General features: G+C 35.3%; 1 protein-coding gene across 8 annotated transcripts in view; it reads right to left on the bottom strand.

Annotated features, from left to right (window-relative positions):
• The window catches only part of ZNF236 (zinc finger protein 236), a 98199-nt gene that overhangs the window by 32299 nt on the left and 47464 nt on the right, over nucleotides 1-18436 (bottom strand). For 7 of the 8 annotated variants that reach the window (XM_049830170.1, XM_049830168.1, XM_049830167.1 and 4 more), the window contains exons 13-22: nucleotides 15670-15814; nucleotides 12466-12726; nucleotides 11957-12207; nucleotides 11151-11252; nucleotides 5975-6126; nucleotides 4721-4827; nucleotides 4475-4626; nucleotides 4147-4359; nucleotides 3385-3664; nucleotides 2824-2927 (exon numbers count right to left, since the gene is read on the bottom strand). In XM_049830170.1, the coding sequence (XP_049686127.1) occupies nucleotides 2824-2927; nucleotides 3385-3664; nucleotides 4147-4359; nucleotides 4475-4626; nucleotides 4721-4827; nucleotides 5975-6126; nucleotides 11151-11252; nucleotides 11957-12207; nucleotides 12466-12726; nucleotides 15670-15814 (1767 nt within the window). The remainder of the gene's footprint in view (nucleotides 1-2823; nucleotides 2928-3384; nucleotides 3665-4146; nucleotides 4360-4474; nucleotides 4627-4720; nucleotides 4828-5974; nucleotides 6127-11150; nucleotides 11253-11956; nucleotides 12208-12465; nucleotides 12727-15669; nucleotides 15815-18436) is intronic. The other variant, XM_049830165.1, reaches the window with a different exon arrangement.

The following is an 18436-nucleotide window of genomic DNA, read 5'->3' as shown; positions in this document are numbered from 1 at the left end:
ACAATATTGCTTCCTAGCTAAACAAGTGGAAGAAATCAATGTATTTTGCAGAGCTTCCTTACCAAAGAATAAAATCAAGACTTCTGTATAGCTGCGATGGAAAAATACATTTAAAAAAAAAAATAGTACTAGGTGTGACTAATTTACCCTTTTTACCTGGCAAACAATTAGATCAACGCCAAAACAAAGTTGACTTGATTTCCAGATCAGAAAGCAATACTGTATTCTGGTGATGTTAGTCATTCATAGTTGCTAAAGAAGTCACAAAACCAATGTGTGCCTATGATTCCTGCTATTGAGTTCTAGTTTCCATTCACACAGAAGAATCTCTCATCAAATTCCTGGATTACAATTCAACTTACTTCAGATTACAAAACCCTAACATTGTTGTCACTTTTTGTTCAACAAAACTAAGTAAAGCTCTGAAAATGTTCTGTTCTAAATAATGGAGAAGAAAGAGCCCAAGAGTAACATGAACCATTAAGACAATGGGGATCTGGGCTGCAGCAAAGCTGTCTACCACATACAGAGTCCACAAAAAAACCTGTCTGGCAGTCTTTTCCACTACAGAAAAAAATACTCATTGGGAGATACAAAAAAAAACAACAAAAAAAAAAAAACCACACAAAAAAGACACACAGAGAAAGAAAAGTTAACAAAAAAAAGAGTAAGCAGCGAGGAACAAACTGAACATCTTAAGTTCCATTTAAACAAAACAGTAAAATATTCAGTCAGATTATGACCTGACTCTTGGGCTTTTTGTATAAATACTAGGAATCTGCAAAGAAAAAGACTGAAAACAAAAGGTAGGATTATATGGAAAATTTTCACAAGGCTGGAAGTCAGCAAAGGAGTTCTTTAAGCACATGAGTAAGGACTCAAGCCAGTCAAAATTACAATATATATAATGTGGAATAGAGGATGAACAACAGGTTGGAAAAATCTGTTAAGGATATTAAAACAATATTTTACAAAGCTCTGTTTTATATTATTAAAAAGTCATAAAAAACTTGAAAAAAGAAAGACAGGGAACAATTTCTCATTACTTCTCGAACAAAAGAACTAGTGGGCTTAAGAACAAAATCATCAGATAGCACACTGAAAACCAAATTTGAATCAAGGAACTTATTACTACTGGATATACTAGAGGCCATTCGTTTTTACCCAGTTTTTCTGGGTTCAGAAAACAATTGGATAAAACTAATGAAAAATATTCCATTAAAGGTAGTGAGCAAAAAGATACAATCTCTAGTTCAGAGTCCCACAACTTGCAAACTGCTTGAACCTGGTGGAACATGATCAAATCCTTGCTTTATTCTTTTCATTATCCTTAGCATCTGCTACTATCTGAGACAAGACAGTGATCTACAGAGATCTGGTGTAACACCCAAGAGTGGTATTTCTTACTAAACAGCTGTAGAAAGTACAAATACACTGAATTGGAAAGGGAGCTTCCATGAGCAAAATAATTATAGATTGCAGCTTGTCCTGGTTTTGGCTGGGATAGGGTTAATTTTCTTGCAATAGCTGGTATAGTGTTATGTTTTGGATTTAGGGTGAGAAGAATGTTGATAACATATCAATGTTTTCAGTTGTTGCTAAGCAGTGTTTAGACTAAGTCAAGGATTTTTCAGCTTCTCATGCCCAGCTAGCGAGAAGGCTGGAGGGCCATAAGAAGTCAGGAGGGGACACAGCCAGGGCAGCTGACCGAAACTGGCCGAAGGGGTATTCCATACCATGGGACATCATGCCCAGTATATAAACTGGGGGGAGCTGGCCTGGGAGGGATCGCTGCTTGGGGACTAACTGGGCATCAGTCGGCGAGTGGTGAGCAGTTGCACTGTGCATACCTTATTCTGTATATTCCAATCCTTTTATTATTATCATCATTATCGTTTTCTTCCCTTCTGTTCTATTAAACTGTTCTTATCTCAACCCACAAGTTTTCCCTTTTTCCTTCCGATTCTCCCCCCCCATCCCACTGGGTGGGGGGGAGTGAGTGAGCAGCTGTGTGGTGCTTAGGTGCTGGCTGGGGTTAAACCACGACACAGCATTAAAAGCTTTTTTTTTTTTTTGCATTTTTAAAAAAGCTTATAATGCACCTTAGCAAAACTGTAGTCAGTTCTAGAAATTAATTAGTTTAGGGTTGGGTTTATTACCAAAGTTCAATGGTAAGAAGAAAAGAAGTACAAAAGATTTAAAGAGGTTGTTTTTTTTAATTTGTGCAAAATTGGGGGTGAAAAATACTACTAAAATCAGACCTCTCTCAGGAATACAAAGAAACTACTGTAAAAACCTAAATATTACAGAAATTAGGTTTGTATTCAGCTTGCATAATTCAAATAGCTCAATGCTCAAATTTTGTGGTCTTTATTTTTCAATCTACATAGCAAAACAAATGTTTACATTTAGAACATTTTTCTTTAAGTTAATTTTATAAAATTCTCCCACTCCACCCCCTTGCTCAGGAAAATCATTTAGCATTGAAATGGTACAGCAGATTTGAAATTAAATAGTTAGGGAATAGAATAATAAGAATTCTATGTATTCTAAAAGAATACATAGTTTTTCCATGAGCTAAGACTATGACTGCTTTATAACCCTACTAATACAGAAGGCTGTAATAATACTGTTTATTCAAAGTATCATAATACGATTCATCTGATGATGCCATAAGCATCAAATTTCACCTAGCACTGCCACTCATAGTGCCACTTCCCAGATCATGGTGAAACATTGCATTCCTTGCAAAATCTTTAGTTAAAATACCATGTCAAGGAAGTAACCAGTTTCTAAACAAAGACATTCAAAAATCTTACTAACCTGTGTGCGTTTTAACATGACAATCCAGAGTGGATTTTACGGTGAAACTCTTTCCACATTCTTCACACTTATATGGCTTCTCTCCAGTATGGATACGAACATGCCTAGTAATTTCAGAATACATGTATATGTGAATTTCTACTCTTACGTCGGTTTGTAGAAATATTTATTTTGTATCTTGCTAATTTTAGAATTAATTGAATCTTATATTAGCATTACATTAAGCAGAACTAGTAAAGGAGATGGTTTAAGCATTTGCCTTTTTTCAAACTGGTTTTTATATGCAAGTCCTACAACAAGAAACGAGTAATTTATTCTTAAAACTTCGTAATAATAATTTTAATACTGCAGGAAAAGAAATATGAAAAGGCTGGTTTAGTCATATTCAGAACATATAACATTTTGACACATATTTTTAAACTGTTCCAAAAAAGAAAAATGTATGTAAATATGAGTCAAATTTGAGCTTAGGAATAAAAAAATTATATGAAACTGTTACTGCAAAGTTCCTGGTGAACAATCTAGAAAATTGAAAATATGCAAAACTTTTCCATTCCTTACCTGACTAAATCACTGGGTTTTTTAAAGCTTTTGGGGCAATAACTACAACAGTTGGCATATTTGGGCTCTGCTTCAAGTTCTGCTTGCTTATCTTTGATCTCACTAATTCTGTCTTTCTCTGCAGCAGACTGGACAAGGACTTTTTCTGAGACAGTGGCACTTTCTCGAGGCCTAATCTTTGCCAGTTCTGCTGTTTCTTCTTCTGTAAAAGTTATGACACCAGGACGAGATTTTCTGGAAGTTCTTTCAGAGTTTTCATCATCATCTTCAACACATGCAACTATTAAAAAAAAAAGAAAAGAAAATACACGTCTGTTTAGTTTAATCTGCCAGCAGAAATTACAAAAATAGAAGGGTTTATTATTAAACACATGGCCACTACATTACATGCTTGGACTTGAATCTCTGTCAGAGGTCTAACTACTCATGTCTGTGTTTAAAATAAAGCTGGATTTATAATTCTTATTTTTACAATAATTAAATACAGATATAAGTATTTAGGACAAGAAATGTTCTACTTTAGTGACACACTAAAATAACTATGTAACATACAATAACTTGAATACACTGGACAGACTCCTGGAAAACTGATTGCTTTAAACAATTTAGGTACACAGCAATTCCAGTGGCTCTGGACATTGGACATTATTCATGCTGGAAGGCTAATTTATAACATTAGTGTCACAGCATTCATGAAATCCACTGAAACATCTGTACTTGTTACATAGTAAGGACTGTAAGAGTAAAAATGAAATAATTTACCTCCCCCTCCTGATTCTGTAGCTGCTGCTACAGCTGAGGAGACTGCCTGATGTTTTTTCATATGTTTTTTGCAGTGAACAGTTGTTCGAAAGCTTTCATCACAGAATGGGCACTTGTAAGGCTTCATGCTCATGTGAGTTGCCATATGCCTGGTAAGGCTGCCATTAGTTGTGAAGGAGGTATTGCAAATGCTACAGCTGAATGCTTTAACTCCTTAAAGTAACAGAAACAAATAAGTAGCATGCCATTTGTTTAAGTTCACTTATACAGCACATTTACGAAACCCAAACGTGAGTTAAGCTAATATAGAGCTGGTATACTCTGTTACCTGTATGAGTCTTCTCATGTGACTTAAGAACTCCCGACGAAACAAAGCCACGACCACAGAGTTGGCATTTATAAGGTTTCTCACCAGTATGAGATCGTACATGTTGTTTCAAATGGCTGGATTTCTTAAAACCCTTGTTGCAATATTCACATCTATTGGAAGAAATTTTTTTTCATTAGTTGCATATAACTACTAGCCATAAAAGATTCAGGAAATTCTGTAACAGAACCTAAAAGTATAACAAACCTATATGAACGCCTGCTTTGATCTTCGTTATCCTCAAGAAAATGAGGCCGTTGGGTATGCAATTCAAGCTCTTCTTGTGATGACTGATCTTGTATCAAGCGAGTAGTCTAGAACAAAGCCTCAAGTAAATTTCAATAACACAATGACACAAAATAAAGTCACACAAATAGGCAAGAGATAATTACAGCATTTACAGTCAACACAAATAATCAAATTTATGCTTTCATAAATTTTTGACAAGAACTTAAGAGTGCAATATGATACCTTGCTCTTTCATAGTGAGAAGGAAAACAGCAAAATGTGCACCTACTGAATCAGAATAAACAGACAACGTGGTGCACTTAAACTTCTGTGAATTAATGCAAAAACTTGTCTTGAGTCTCGTAGATTTTCTGGTGTTTGAGGGGTTAAATTTAACACTAAAGCAGCCACTTTAAACAGTATGGGCCCCACACTGAGTAGTAAAATGCACAGTGGTGCAGACTTCACAGCTTTTTGAATAGGTTTTTCCTCTAAGCAAAAACCACCACAGAATAATTCTTGAGAATGACAGCATGTTTTAAGATTTGAAGAGAGTAAAACTCCAAAGCCTGTAGGCTGAAATTACTCAAACTCTTCCAGATCCTAACACCCACCTCAGATCTCTGACCACCATTATCCCTTTGCAATAATTCATGCAGGTCATCATGGTAAACACTTTACTACAGATGGTCTTCATGCTAGGTAATGCTACCATCATAAAAAGTTATATTTAAACTGTATTTTTAGCAACTAAACTCTTCTACAAATTTAATAAGATGAGAACCACAAAAGAACATCATACACTGCAATACGCAAGCTCCATGAATGATCACTAGACATTTGTAATGTTATTTTCATTGCTTGATCATATCTATATGCACAGAAATTAAAGAATTAGCACAGAATACAGTGCAATAATGTAAAATTATTTCATAACATTAGGTGATTTCCTTAGTTTTAGACTTACAATCCAACTTTAAAGTATTATATCCTTTTTTAAGCCTAAAGCACCAAAACGTACAACTCTTTTTTTCAGAAAGATGTAGCCAGGTCCACTTATCCTCCCCCCTCCCCACCTTTTATTTTCCAGTTGTTAAACACAAGCAAGAAATTCTAGAAAAGAAATCATGAAACTCTTCTGACTTGCCAGTTTACCTAATCACCAATGAAATAGTTCAAAGAAACTCATCACTGAACACCAAACAATGAACTCTGCCTTCTAGCAGTACTTACGACATTAATAGTGTCTGTATTTGGAACCTGAAGAAGAGCTGGTGGATGGTAACTCGTTGAAAGAGCCTGAGATTCAAGTGTGCTTGAATCCTGCAGCTGCTGTACAGCTGGAAATTGAGTCTGTTGATTGTAGCTGTCATTCACTGTAAAACCTGCCAGAAATTAAACAGTCACAAACCTGGAAAAAACACTGAATTGGTCTTTGAATAACGCCACACTTTTTTGAAGACTACCTTCAAAAGAGACTAGGTAGTATTTACCATATAGTAACACTCATTTTATACACTTCACTGTTGAGCGTCAAAATAGACAAATGTTTCTGGCATCTATGTAATATGCATAATAGGGTTACTTACCATTAGCTGGAATTCTATTGGAAAATCTCCTCCACAGAAAAACACTGTTTGAAGTTTCTTCAGGGTGCCACAATTACCTTAGAGCCATTGAAATTTTGAATTTCTTGTATGTAAGCATGCATGTGTCAAACAGGTTGACCCATCTCCCTTTATCCACGTTGGTACCACGCTCCCTTAACTACACTGGAAGCCGATCACAAGGATGCAAAGCTCAGTGGGGAGGATGGCGGGTGAGTGGAGGAGATAACCCAATAGGAGAACTCCAGTTTCTGATAAAGTAACCCCATTTTCTCCTACTTTGGATCTCCTCCACATATTCCCACTCTTTAGATAATAGTAAAGTAGAGCCTCTCAAAGGCAAACTGCAAAGTAAAAAATAAACATATTTTTATTCACATTTCCAGTATAAAGACCTGAAATTTTTATTCGGTTTTGTTCTTCTGAAATATCAGATCTTAACCACCTCCTTTGCCTAAATGAATGAATGAAATGATAGTATCAATGATTCAGAGCCAGGGAAGCATAGCTCAGATTGCAGCGTTTTTTAATGCTATTAGAAATGTCCTTTTATCAACCTCTCTAAGACCTAATATTTCTAATATTAAAAAAAAATAAAATCAATGTTATGTGGAAAAAAATTACACCACAAGTATCAGTAATTAAGGTAAGGGCAGCAATTTTACTATTTCTGTGCAGTTTGCCTTTAGCGGACAAAAAGGATGAAGATTATGAAAACAGGGTAGAAACAAACCCACATCAGACGATCACAGCTTCAAAGGCCAAAAAGCAATGCTTAAAGAACATTCTCAATTACAGTTTATCTAAAACTGGGATGTGTTAAGTTTAAGCAGAAATTTCCCAAAAGACACTTTTCACAGCAGAAGAATACTGTTATCAATATAGGGAAAAAAAACCCCCTACTTGTATGCTATTGCTTACACGGTAGAATGAAAGCTAACAAATGTAAACAAATCTTGAAAGCATTATTATTCAGGTTGTAACTTATCACCAAACCTAATGCTGCAACTTGTTTATTATTCTCTCTCCTAGAACTACCAAGATTAGAAGAAAAAAGATTCAACAAGCTGAACCTCGCACCTCAATTACTCTTAGTGAAAACACAAAATAAAAAAGTAGCCTGAAGAGCAGCGATGCAAAGCTTTAAGGTGATAAGCAGGCGGCTCCTTTCTATTTTGCAATACATTTTAAAAGCACCTTTCTGGAAAAATGGTATTTCCACTACACTTGATGAGAACGCAAAAAAACAAGCCTCAAGAAAGTGAAGCAAAACTGATGCCACTTCTATGCCCTACATTAAAAAAAAAAGGACATAACTATTAAATGTACAAAGAAACAGCTATCTAAAAAAACCTGAAACTTTTTTTTAATTGGTAAGTAATTACTACTAGCGAAGAAAGAAAAAAGAAATTACTATACCATGACCTGTTTCGATTCACAGTGTTTTAATAAAAGCAATTATTGACATCCTGAAAAATTTCCCAGGATCATGCAACAAAACACTCAGGAAGAAAAGTTCTGAATTTAGAAGTATTTGGGGACAAACTGGAGAAATACTACTTCTGAAGGTAGTTCTGGAATAAATATAAACCAACACTTTAACAAGAATAGGCATGATGCAACCCCATTTTGCTCAATACCTAGCATGAAGGTCAATTTCCACTCAAAATTTTAAAAAGATCTGACAATTTTGAGCATGCTAAAGGCATTTGCTACCACCATACTATTTCTACAGAACAGCATTAAAAAAAACCAAAACACCCCCCCACCCCCCCAAAAAAAAAAAACCCCAAACCACCACACCAAAAACCAGACGTTCAGTCTGAGGGAGAGAGAAATAAATTTCAGAACCTTTATTTTCTGCTCTTGTTTTCACCATTACATATCGTTTCCCAGAATCTTTTGCTTAATCTTCAAAGAACAGAGAGCATCTTAAGCTCTGTATAATAAGAGTCTCTTACTACAAAGTCCTCTAAACTTGAAATTGGATTTTGTTTTATTTCAGTACAAGTAATCATTTGCATTGCTTGTTTTTTTCTTGGGTTTAGGACATCATCCAACCTAATCTCTTCCACATTAACAAAACATACTGAAGAAACAGAATACTCTGGAAATCAGTGGAAAGATATGTCTTGTACAGGAGAATATGAAAACAACAGTATGATAGTTCATAGCAAATACAGTATTTCACTTCAGACAAAACTGGAAGTCTTTACTGACAGATCATTTGAATTCTAACATTACAAACATATCTACATGCACATGTGCATCTCAGTGGGGGGGTCAGTGACTAAAATTTAAATGTTCTGCAGGTTTGCTTCCTAGGCAACTTTTGTGAACTAGCTGAACAGTACTGACCGGAGTCAATCTGTAAAGATCTACTGAAAGTATTGGAATTCCAAGTCCTGAAATTGCAGATCAACTTCTTAGCAAAGCAGAACAGCAGTCTGGTGGCAAGGGTATATTTGTATGGGCTACAGAATAACAGTATTTGGACTTGCAGTTTTTCAAAATCACTCTCCTATGACCACTGATTATTAACATTCAATCATGCTTACAGGGAGACTTTAAAGGAAGAAAAGGTGACATAATCTATATGAAAACACATTTGGTGACAGACGATATTCAATAACCCAAAGACATTTTCTGATAAAAGATCCATTTGGTTGTTCTGACCTCACTAACAAGTCTTCAGATGAAGATGGCTGAATATGTAAACTACAAAGAACACTAAGTTCTTTTTCTTAGTCTTCAAATCTAGCTCATATGACTAACAGATTATAATACAGAAGCACCCTCATAAGATCTGCACTTCTTTACAAGTCTGAACAGATCAAGAAAATCTATCTGAAAAATCAGAAATTCTGTAGAAGTATTACAAACAAACCTGAAAGAATAAACAAAGTTCTGACAGGTCTGTGCAGCCTAGAGATCAGCCTTATCTGTCTGAAATGCAAAGAGTTTCTTTTTTTCATCAAATGAAAAAGAAAAATCAAAAAACCTACCAAAGAGTTTTTAAAACTCCTATGTTTTTCTATTAATAAACACTGAGCCAAAATATTTTCACAAGAATACAGCCTATAAATATCAAGGATAAAAAAGACATAGTGTTTTAAGCTTGAATGTTCTGCCTAGCTGACAGGAAAAAGAAATTAGGAGCATGAAGCACAGATGCAGACATAGGGAGAGGGTCGACCAATTTAACGCATGCATCCGCGCAAATGCTTACCTACCTGAAATTCAAAAATTTTGAAGGGCTCCAGGATCTTCAAGGAAACTTCAAAGAGTTGGGAATCTGTGGATGAGATTCCAAGTAGAATAGGAGACATCTTATACAAATGAGACTTAAAAAAAAACCAAAAAAACCACACCACAAATGTTCTGATTCTCTGTACCAATTTTATAATGTACCGGTGATCAGCCTAGATTTCTGGTGATGAAAGAATTGTTTTGTGAGATTTAGAATAGTCTCTCCCCTCCCCAAGAAATCACTCAGTATTCAATATTTATTTAATGGGGAAGATACACATACATAGAAACTGAAGTCTAAATAAGATAACAAAACAAGGTTTACGTATTGGATTTTCAAATTCAAAGGAGCTGTAAAAATCCAAACAAAACCCACCACCACTCTTAAGAGTAACACAGAGTGAAAGGTTGCACTTTTTTTCTGTAGTGTCTTCTCATTCACTTGGAAAACTGTAAAAGGCAACCAAGGAAAATAATCCATAGGGTTTTAGCAGAACCTGGTTCAGTCTTGTTTAATAAAGGCAGACACTTTCATAGTTTTTTTTTAAGTTACATACAAAGCAGTACAACCTAGAGAATTAAAATTGGCAACAAACTATACTATTTCTTCACATCGTCATTCAACTTAGCACAGTCAATTATGTTTTACAAAAGGCACTATATACTTCAACAGGGAATGAAATCACGAACAGAGAAGTTTAAGCAGATGGAATACCAATTATTGGTTACCAGTTATCTAAATATGAAGTTATTTGTTGGAGTCAGAAACGAGGAAGAGGATCAACTGGTCAGCCAGTGAGGTATACTTCCCAACCAAAAGAAATGTAAATGCCTTAAACATAGCCCCCCCCTTCCCTACCCACCCCCCCCACCCCAAAAAACCAAACAAAACTAGTAGCTTCATATCAAGCAACAACTCAAGAAATCCAGTAGTGAAAAGCAAAGGAACACAGTCTTTTCTTCATTCTCTGCGGGTGACATAAACTTTACACTATTTCTCACTATTTTGTAGATTTAAAAAAAAAAAAAAAAAGAGTTTCCAAATGTTTACAATATCTTTATTTGTTACTTTTGTAGCTTTATAAAACACAAAAGGAAACTGCTGTGGTTAGGTGAAAGTATGATTTTTACATGATTGTATTTTGCACTTATTCCATAATAAAACCCAACAGCCACTCAGTCAAATCTTAGATGGTGTTTCTTATCATCTCAGATTACGAGCACGCATATTTAGGGGGAAAGTTGTGTAAACTGCCTACTGCCACAGCAATTTCAAACACAATCGAGGAAAGAATATGAAATGCCTGACTATAGACCCCATACTGTAATGACTAAATATTGGCTCATAAAAGCAAAATCCATTTATATTGAAGTATTCAAAACATTCCACCAAATATACTTTCAAAATAGTAATTTAAGAAAAAAGTTTTTGCAAGTTCTCTGCATTGCAGTTACTTTGCCTGTGGATGCCCACTTTTGAAACGCTTTATAATAATTATGCTGTAAAGCCAGATTTATAAAAATCACTTTAAACCCCATTATTTATTACTAACCTTGTGATAAGCCCTGTTGATCAAATGGCTGCTGTGTTATAGCTTGTTGTTCAAATTGAGTGATGTTTTCCTGTAAAGCATGCTGGGATGTCACAAATCTGTCTGAAATGGGGAAAGTAAGAAGAAGGGGGAGGGAGGGGGAGAAGAAACAGGAAGGAAAAAATGTCAAGAAAAGATTATGTAATTAACTGGATAATTCAGTTGTTCCCAAAAACCTACATTTTGTAGTCATCTGAATTTTTACTGCATTAAAAATAAATAAAAAATTATTAGCCAAATAGGAATTTAAATCTTTCCTTATTGTAGGCTTTATTTATATTCCTCTGTAGTACTTGCTAACTCATTACACCATGAAAAAGAGCAAATAAGCAAAACCAAAATACTTTGTTCCACTAATTAGTAACAGAGTAAGTACACAAAATATTTTGTACTCTCCCATTTCAAAACACAGGTATTACTTCCTAAGTAGACTATACAGCAGTGTCTTATTAATAATAGAGGTGATGTGGTGAAGTTTTGTGCACATAGTATTCTTTTTGTATATATTTGTTTTGTAGTTTTGTTTGATACAACTAAATGGTGAAAACCTTAATCAATCTTTGTATTTTTAACAGTAAACCTACACAGCAATGAATGAAAGAAGTGGTACAATAAACTTTAAGTAGTTAGCTTTTACTCCATGTACTTTTCTAGTTGTTTACTTGCATTGTCTTGAAACTCAAATCATTGACATTTGTGAAGTAAAAGTTATCTGAGAACTCGTAAACTTACCTCATTATAAACCTTATCATATTTCAAATACTCACCCTCATCTTGCTCTAAAGGCTGATCAGCCAATTGTTGTTCTAGTGCTGCTTCTTCTGTGCCTACTACTGGCTGCTGGTCTAACTCTAAAATAGCCTGCTGATCTGTTGTAACAGCTTCTGACTGCTGTAGCTCATCACTTTCAATCTCCACTTGCATCTGTGTAGAAACATGAATGCTCTGCTGATCTACTGTAGAGTCATCTATTGAAGCAGACTGCTGATGCTGCTGAAGTTGCTGTGCAAGTTCGTATCTGCAAAGAAAGGTAAGAAGGTCTTTTCATGGCTTCAGTTAGGCAGTTATCCTAATTATTTACACGAACAAATTTTTATTTTTACTATACGCCATAATTTAGTATACCTTCAGAGCTACCTAAGTGTTTGTTACCCACAAACAAACATCCTTATTCAATTATTAGCATTTGCTACAGAGCAAAGCTGCCTTTCCAAGTATCTTTAAGGAATGTCTACTGAAATACATTGAGGGATTCATATAAAAATTGTAAACATACCTATGAGTCTTCATGTGTTTTTTACAGTTTAATGATGTCTTGAATGTTTTTTGACAATATGGACACATATATGGTCGAAGGTCATTGTGGATCCCCATATGTCGCCTGAGGCTACCACCAGTAGTGAAGGCCCCGTTGCATATAAGACACTTAAAAGCTTTCAATCCAGTGTGTGTTCTAATATGTGCTTTCAGAACTCCAGCTGACACAAAACCTCTTCCACACTGAGAGCACTTAAATGGCTTTTCACCAGTATGTGACCTTTTTAAGAGAGAGCAGAAGTTAAAGTAGATTTAACAGTTTGATAGACAAAGTTATTAAAAGACTGAATTTTAAAATGAGCAAAATAAACCAAACTAAGGTGACTGCTGTATGGATGGAAGAGGCCTCAGTTAAGAAAATCCAGAAATTAAAGCTTTAATAAATTATAAACAACCTGCATGTCACCACTGGCAGGCCTAGAAGCAATACTACATGACAATTTTATGTTCTACAGTCCAATTTCCTTTTCTGATCATCCTTTGCCTCAGTTAAAACATTTGGGTTGAATTTTTCCATGCCAGATAACGTACTAGGTTCTTCAGACCAGTATATTATCATTTGCATATATCTTCCTCAATTGAGCTAAAACAATGACCACAAAAGTTTGGAGAAAAATATACTGACCTCCTCATATTATATACCACTACTACTACGTTTAATAACAGAATTTTTGGGAAAAGAACTGTGTCCATCCTGAATAACCCCTGAACAAGGCACAGTACAACTAGTCTTTCAGACTGCTATGTGAAAAAAATAATCAAGTGGGGAACCTCTCTCACCTACTACTATCACTATATCCTTCCTTCCAGAGGTGCTGGAGAAGTTTCCCTTTAGGACCACATCGAGATATAAAACAGACTGAAGGACACATTAAGAAATGGAGCCAAGTGCAATGAGAGTTTTAAGGATTATGACTGTAGCATCCCAGGAATGAGAGCTAGGGGGAAAGCAATGTGAATGCTAGGAAATGGAAGATAAAGGAAGGAGGATTTAATAAAACTGGGAAAAGTTAGGGATGGCTTATGATTACAGTATCCTTAGAAGTCTATGGCCACCACATCAGACACCATAATAAAGAAGCGTGACAGATAGCAAGATTCCTGTTTTGCTACCAATATACATCTACGGAAATGAGCAATGGGGTATCCCAACCTTTCCCTGGTGTGCCTGTGGGAGAATCTGACACACAGAGCTTCTTCAGTCACTGCTCTATTGAAAATACCCCTACTACAAATTTCCCTCTGTTTTCAGAGAGGGAAACAAGCTTTCTAAGCAATGATCAGCACCACTCCGTGAAGACAGACTAACCACACAAGCGTCAAGTCTAGTAGTTTAGGTATAGCAATGCCAACTTACAAAGAACAAACATGGAAAAAGAGGAAAGTTTCCAATTCCTCTACAAAACCCCTAACAAAGCCAAGCTAAGCTATGCTTCACTCAAGTACTTTGTTGCAAAGATCAATCAGAAAGAAGCACAGGGGCGAGCGACTGGTAGCCCCATCACATCTTAGTATTTTCAGTATGGGAGAAGAAAAACAAAGATGCACACAATAAGCAACGAGGCTTTTAAAGATAGTTTATCCTGCGCTGGAGTGTGTGTACACCCACCCAACAGCAGAATGAATTCAAACACAGGCATTTGAAGAACCGTATTTTCGAACACTAAGTGTATTCTGACAAGAAAAAAAAAATAATTGTGAGAATTCAGTGCATGTAAACCAACTGTTTAAGCAATAAGCGGTTCCTGTTCTGTGTAATAAAAACACTTTCAATTTCCATTCAAAGAATTCTGACAAAACTGTGAAAGAAAAATGAACTAGATAGTCAGCTACATTTCTCTAACACAAATGAAAGATGAAAAGTTATGAATCTACATAAAACTGTAAACTACATAAATGCTTCAGTAAAATATGCATAAATTTAGCTTATGTTTAGGCTAAATAAGGCCATCTTTAGGCAGCTATGGCCCTCTTTAGTGGCAACAAACATTTTAATGTTAACTAATCATTGACAGTTATTTTAATAAAACAGAGAGACAAGTGTGAAACAATTAAAATCAACTATTTCAATGAAGGACAAAGAAGGTGATAATGACGCAAACCAGCAACACTTACTACTTTAAAATTATTTTGATTTAAATCAATCCAGCTTGATTGTGTCTACAAAAGACGGCGAGAAATCTAGATAGGATATTACAGAAGGAAAAGATGTGGTATTGCAAGGCTTTGCCCCCTCCCATTAAGAGAGCATATAGAAACCAAGAACTGTTTCAAGCCAGTTTGAGAACCTACCAACACAGAACTTGACTTGTAAGGAGAACATGAGGAACTCGCCACAATTTGAATTAGAGTAAGTGAGAAAGTGGTACAAAGCTTACATTGCAGAAACTAGCAGATTGCCACCCGCTTGTATGGAATCTTTCCTTAAATCCTAGTAATCATCTTTGGTGGGTTTTTTTCATGTTTTCTCCTCCAGTTATTCATAGTTTATCTATCAAGGAGCAATGTTTGATAACTCGACTAAATGTCAAAGCTCACTGCCTGTAATACTGCAACCCCATCTAACTTTGAAGCCACACTTCCTTTTCAAAACAAAGTTGGATTAGTTCCCCTCCACTGGTTGCCCTCCAACCTAAATTTTTCTGTGACTCCATAACCTTGTGGTTTTAACAAACACCCACTATATGGAACTTGAACAGAACTTCAAGCAACAAAATGATCCCCAAGAACATGTACTCGATTACAATGTAAGCCTAAATTCTTCTAGGTTTACTACACAGAAAACAGCACACAGAATAAAAAGCTGATTTCCTTCTCAAAAAATAAGAGTTACATACAAAGCAGATGATCTGCAGTATGCAATTACAAAATTACGAAAAAAAACCCACATGCAATGCTTGCTATTTCCTATACATAGTTTAGGAAAAAAGAGTCTGAGTGTTAATAAGCTAAACTGCACACTGAACACAACCACTAGGACTGCATATCAGTATGAACTAGTCCAAAGCCTCCTCCAACTTTACCAAAAAAATCAATTATCACTGGTTCACTACCTAAGAGATGGTAAAAAAGGAAGTCTTTTCAGTGAACACTAAATAAATTCATGCTTTTCCATAAATTTTGTTATTACATACATTTCCTTTCTTCTTCGTATTTATTTTACCTGATGTGTTGTTTAAGATGACAAGATTTTTTATAGGCTCGATGGCAATAAAAACATTTGTATGGTCTGTCTGCATCATTCACAAAATTATTGTTAAAATAATTTTGGAAGAACTGGCTATTCCTTGGGATTGGCTGGATAAGACCTGCACACATAAACACACACACACAAAAAGGAAAAATTAATTTGTAAAGTTATTCCAAAGTTGCAGCAGTCTGCAGAGCTAGTATTCGAAAAAATGTGACTAAACTTTTAGTATGCAAGAAAATAAAGAAAATGAGCATGTTTTCAGCACTTAAAATTATGCATGCATCTATTTAGCATTATACATATTATATTGCACATGCTATCTATTTTAGTGATAGCTCTTCTTTTATCCATAGGTCCGCCTCATCACATCAAGCCTCACATATGTCCAAAATAAACATTAACTTTAAAAAAAGCTGACAGTTATGACTTCACTGCTAATCAAATAATATTTTGCTCTCCCAACCTCCACCTTAACCAAATGACATTGAATCAATGTACCCCAGATATACATTTTAACTTGACAAATGTTTAATATGCATTTTGTGAAAAGTACAAAACACCATAATATATATCTGCCTTTACTTAAAGGATAAAAAAAGCCCATTAAAAATTGTTCTATTTGTACATCACATCTACTTTAGCTAATCAGTCAGTCTTGCTAATTCTCTGGGGACCTCCAAAAATGTATTTGGGTGGGGGACGGGGACACCAAAACCTCAAACCAACTTATTTAAACAAATGCTGTTTATACACTGGTCCCTGAAGTCAGTCAAGTGTCAATTTGGAAAATCAGTTAAAAGTTCCTGCTACTAAATGTCCAACTGCTAATACAAGAGTATGCTGTCTCAGAAGCAGCCAAGAGAAGGATATCTCATCCCAAACATCATGACAGAATGGGAACAGTAGCAGACTTCTCAAGTAAACAAACTCCTCATCATTCACACATCAGTGAACTCAAAAGTACTCATCACAATACTAATATACAAGGCTGAGAGAGTAATGAAAAGTTTCAACAAACATGCAAAAGATCCCTTTGTGGTCCTAAATATTCACCACAAAAGCCTTTTATGCTGTCTCTTCCTTCTTCAGACTGCTTCACCTAGCATGCTATGTTTCATATTCAGAAAAGAAAGCCCAAAGGGTGTCTGCTGACTTCCACATTTACTTGAAAAGAGCAGAAGACAAGGAGAAGGAATCCTCTCAATTTTGAGAGGAGATTGCAACAACGAAAAAAGAACAAGTTTACCTGTCTCAGACTTGAAAAAGTTTATGTATGCATATGTGTGTTATACATATGTATACATATATATATGTAAATATATATATTTATAAATACGTGTGCCAAAACTTCCTTCACCTTTGCCAACTCAGTTGGCCTAATAAAAACATTCTCTCTTAAAAAAATAAAACAAAACCAAACCCCCCCCAAACAAAACAACAGCAACAACAAAACCCCAAACCAAAACAAAAAAAACAACCCCCCAAAACCAACAGAAAACCTCAAACCAAACCGAACCAAAAAAACCCTAACAAAACCAAACCCACAACTCTACTTTCTAAATCCCTTCTGGCATTCTTCTGTGATGGTAATTAGTAGTAGTGTACAGAGGATGACACAAGTCTTCCAAATCAGAAGAGAAGGAAAAGGAACTCTGTATGACAAGTATTTACTCGCAGTTATTTTTGATCATACAAAAGCAGAATAATTCAGTTAACGCTTAGAATGAATGATAGCAAACTTGTGAGCATATCCCCGGTTTCAGTGGTTCTGGTCTACAGAAGCACTACAGAATTTCCTAATAAGATACATAACAGAAATTCCTAATAAAACACTTCCAAACTATTTACTCAACCAGTTCAACTCGGATAAATGAAACATTTCTCCAAACTGTTAGAATAGTTAAAGGTGCCTCTACACTGGATATAGCAAGTCAGCAAAATAGTTCTGAGTGGGAACGTTCTATAAAAAGGTATATTTTTCTCCCACCAGTTCCATCTTTGGAACCACAATACACGCTAGAAAAATTACAGTAAGGTTTTTGCATTTCCTACTCAATAAATACCATCAACTAATGCAATAAAATGAAACAAACATTGTAACAGGTACAGAACAATTTGCAGACTTTTTTCATAGACTTTTAGAATAATTTAGACTTTTTAAGAAGTAAAATATATATCAACACTTATTCTTTTTTTTTTCTGTCAAAAGGTGCCACTCGAAGATTAACACTAATACAGAGCAACAATACGAGTTTCTTGACACCTCTAAAAGAAGTAAGAGTATTTTTTTTCTGGAAACAGTGGAAATATTGTCAGTGGGTTGAAAAAACATGACACCTTCTAGACAAATGGTGGAACTTCTTATTTTTACATTGAACACTCCAATATCAGCGGAGTTCACGTGTTATAAGTACCCGTAGGAAACAACTTTTATAGTATTTCTTTTTTGTTAATATTAGATTTTTTTCCAAAAAATGGAATTTCACCGCACAGATCTTAACTGTACCGAAGTGCTTTTTCTTTCTTTTTTTTAAATTCAAGAAATAGGAGTGTACCTGTTTCCAGGGTTCACTCAAGAAAGAAATACTGTGTGATCTGAATATCTGAAGCTGTCAGTTAAGTTTTGTTGCTAGTCTGAAAATTTAAGTTTCTTATACCCGATACCAAAACAACCACTACTCTTGCAGATGGTAATTCTTGGAAGCAGTGAAAGCAAAAGGATTTTTAAAGAGTGATA

The sequence above is a fragment of the Accipiter gentilis genome, chromosome 27 (assembly GCF_929443795.1).
Source record: "Accipiter gentilis chromosome 27, bAccGen1.1, whole genome shotgun sequence".
Classification (NCBI taxonomy): domain Eukaryota; kingdom Metazoa; phylum Chordata; class Aves; order Accipitriformes; family Accipitridae; genus Astur; species Astur gentilis.
Note: the sequence above shows the minus strand (reverse complement) of the source record. Positions and strands in the feature narration are given on the sequence as shown.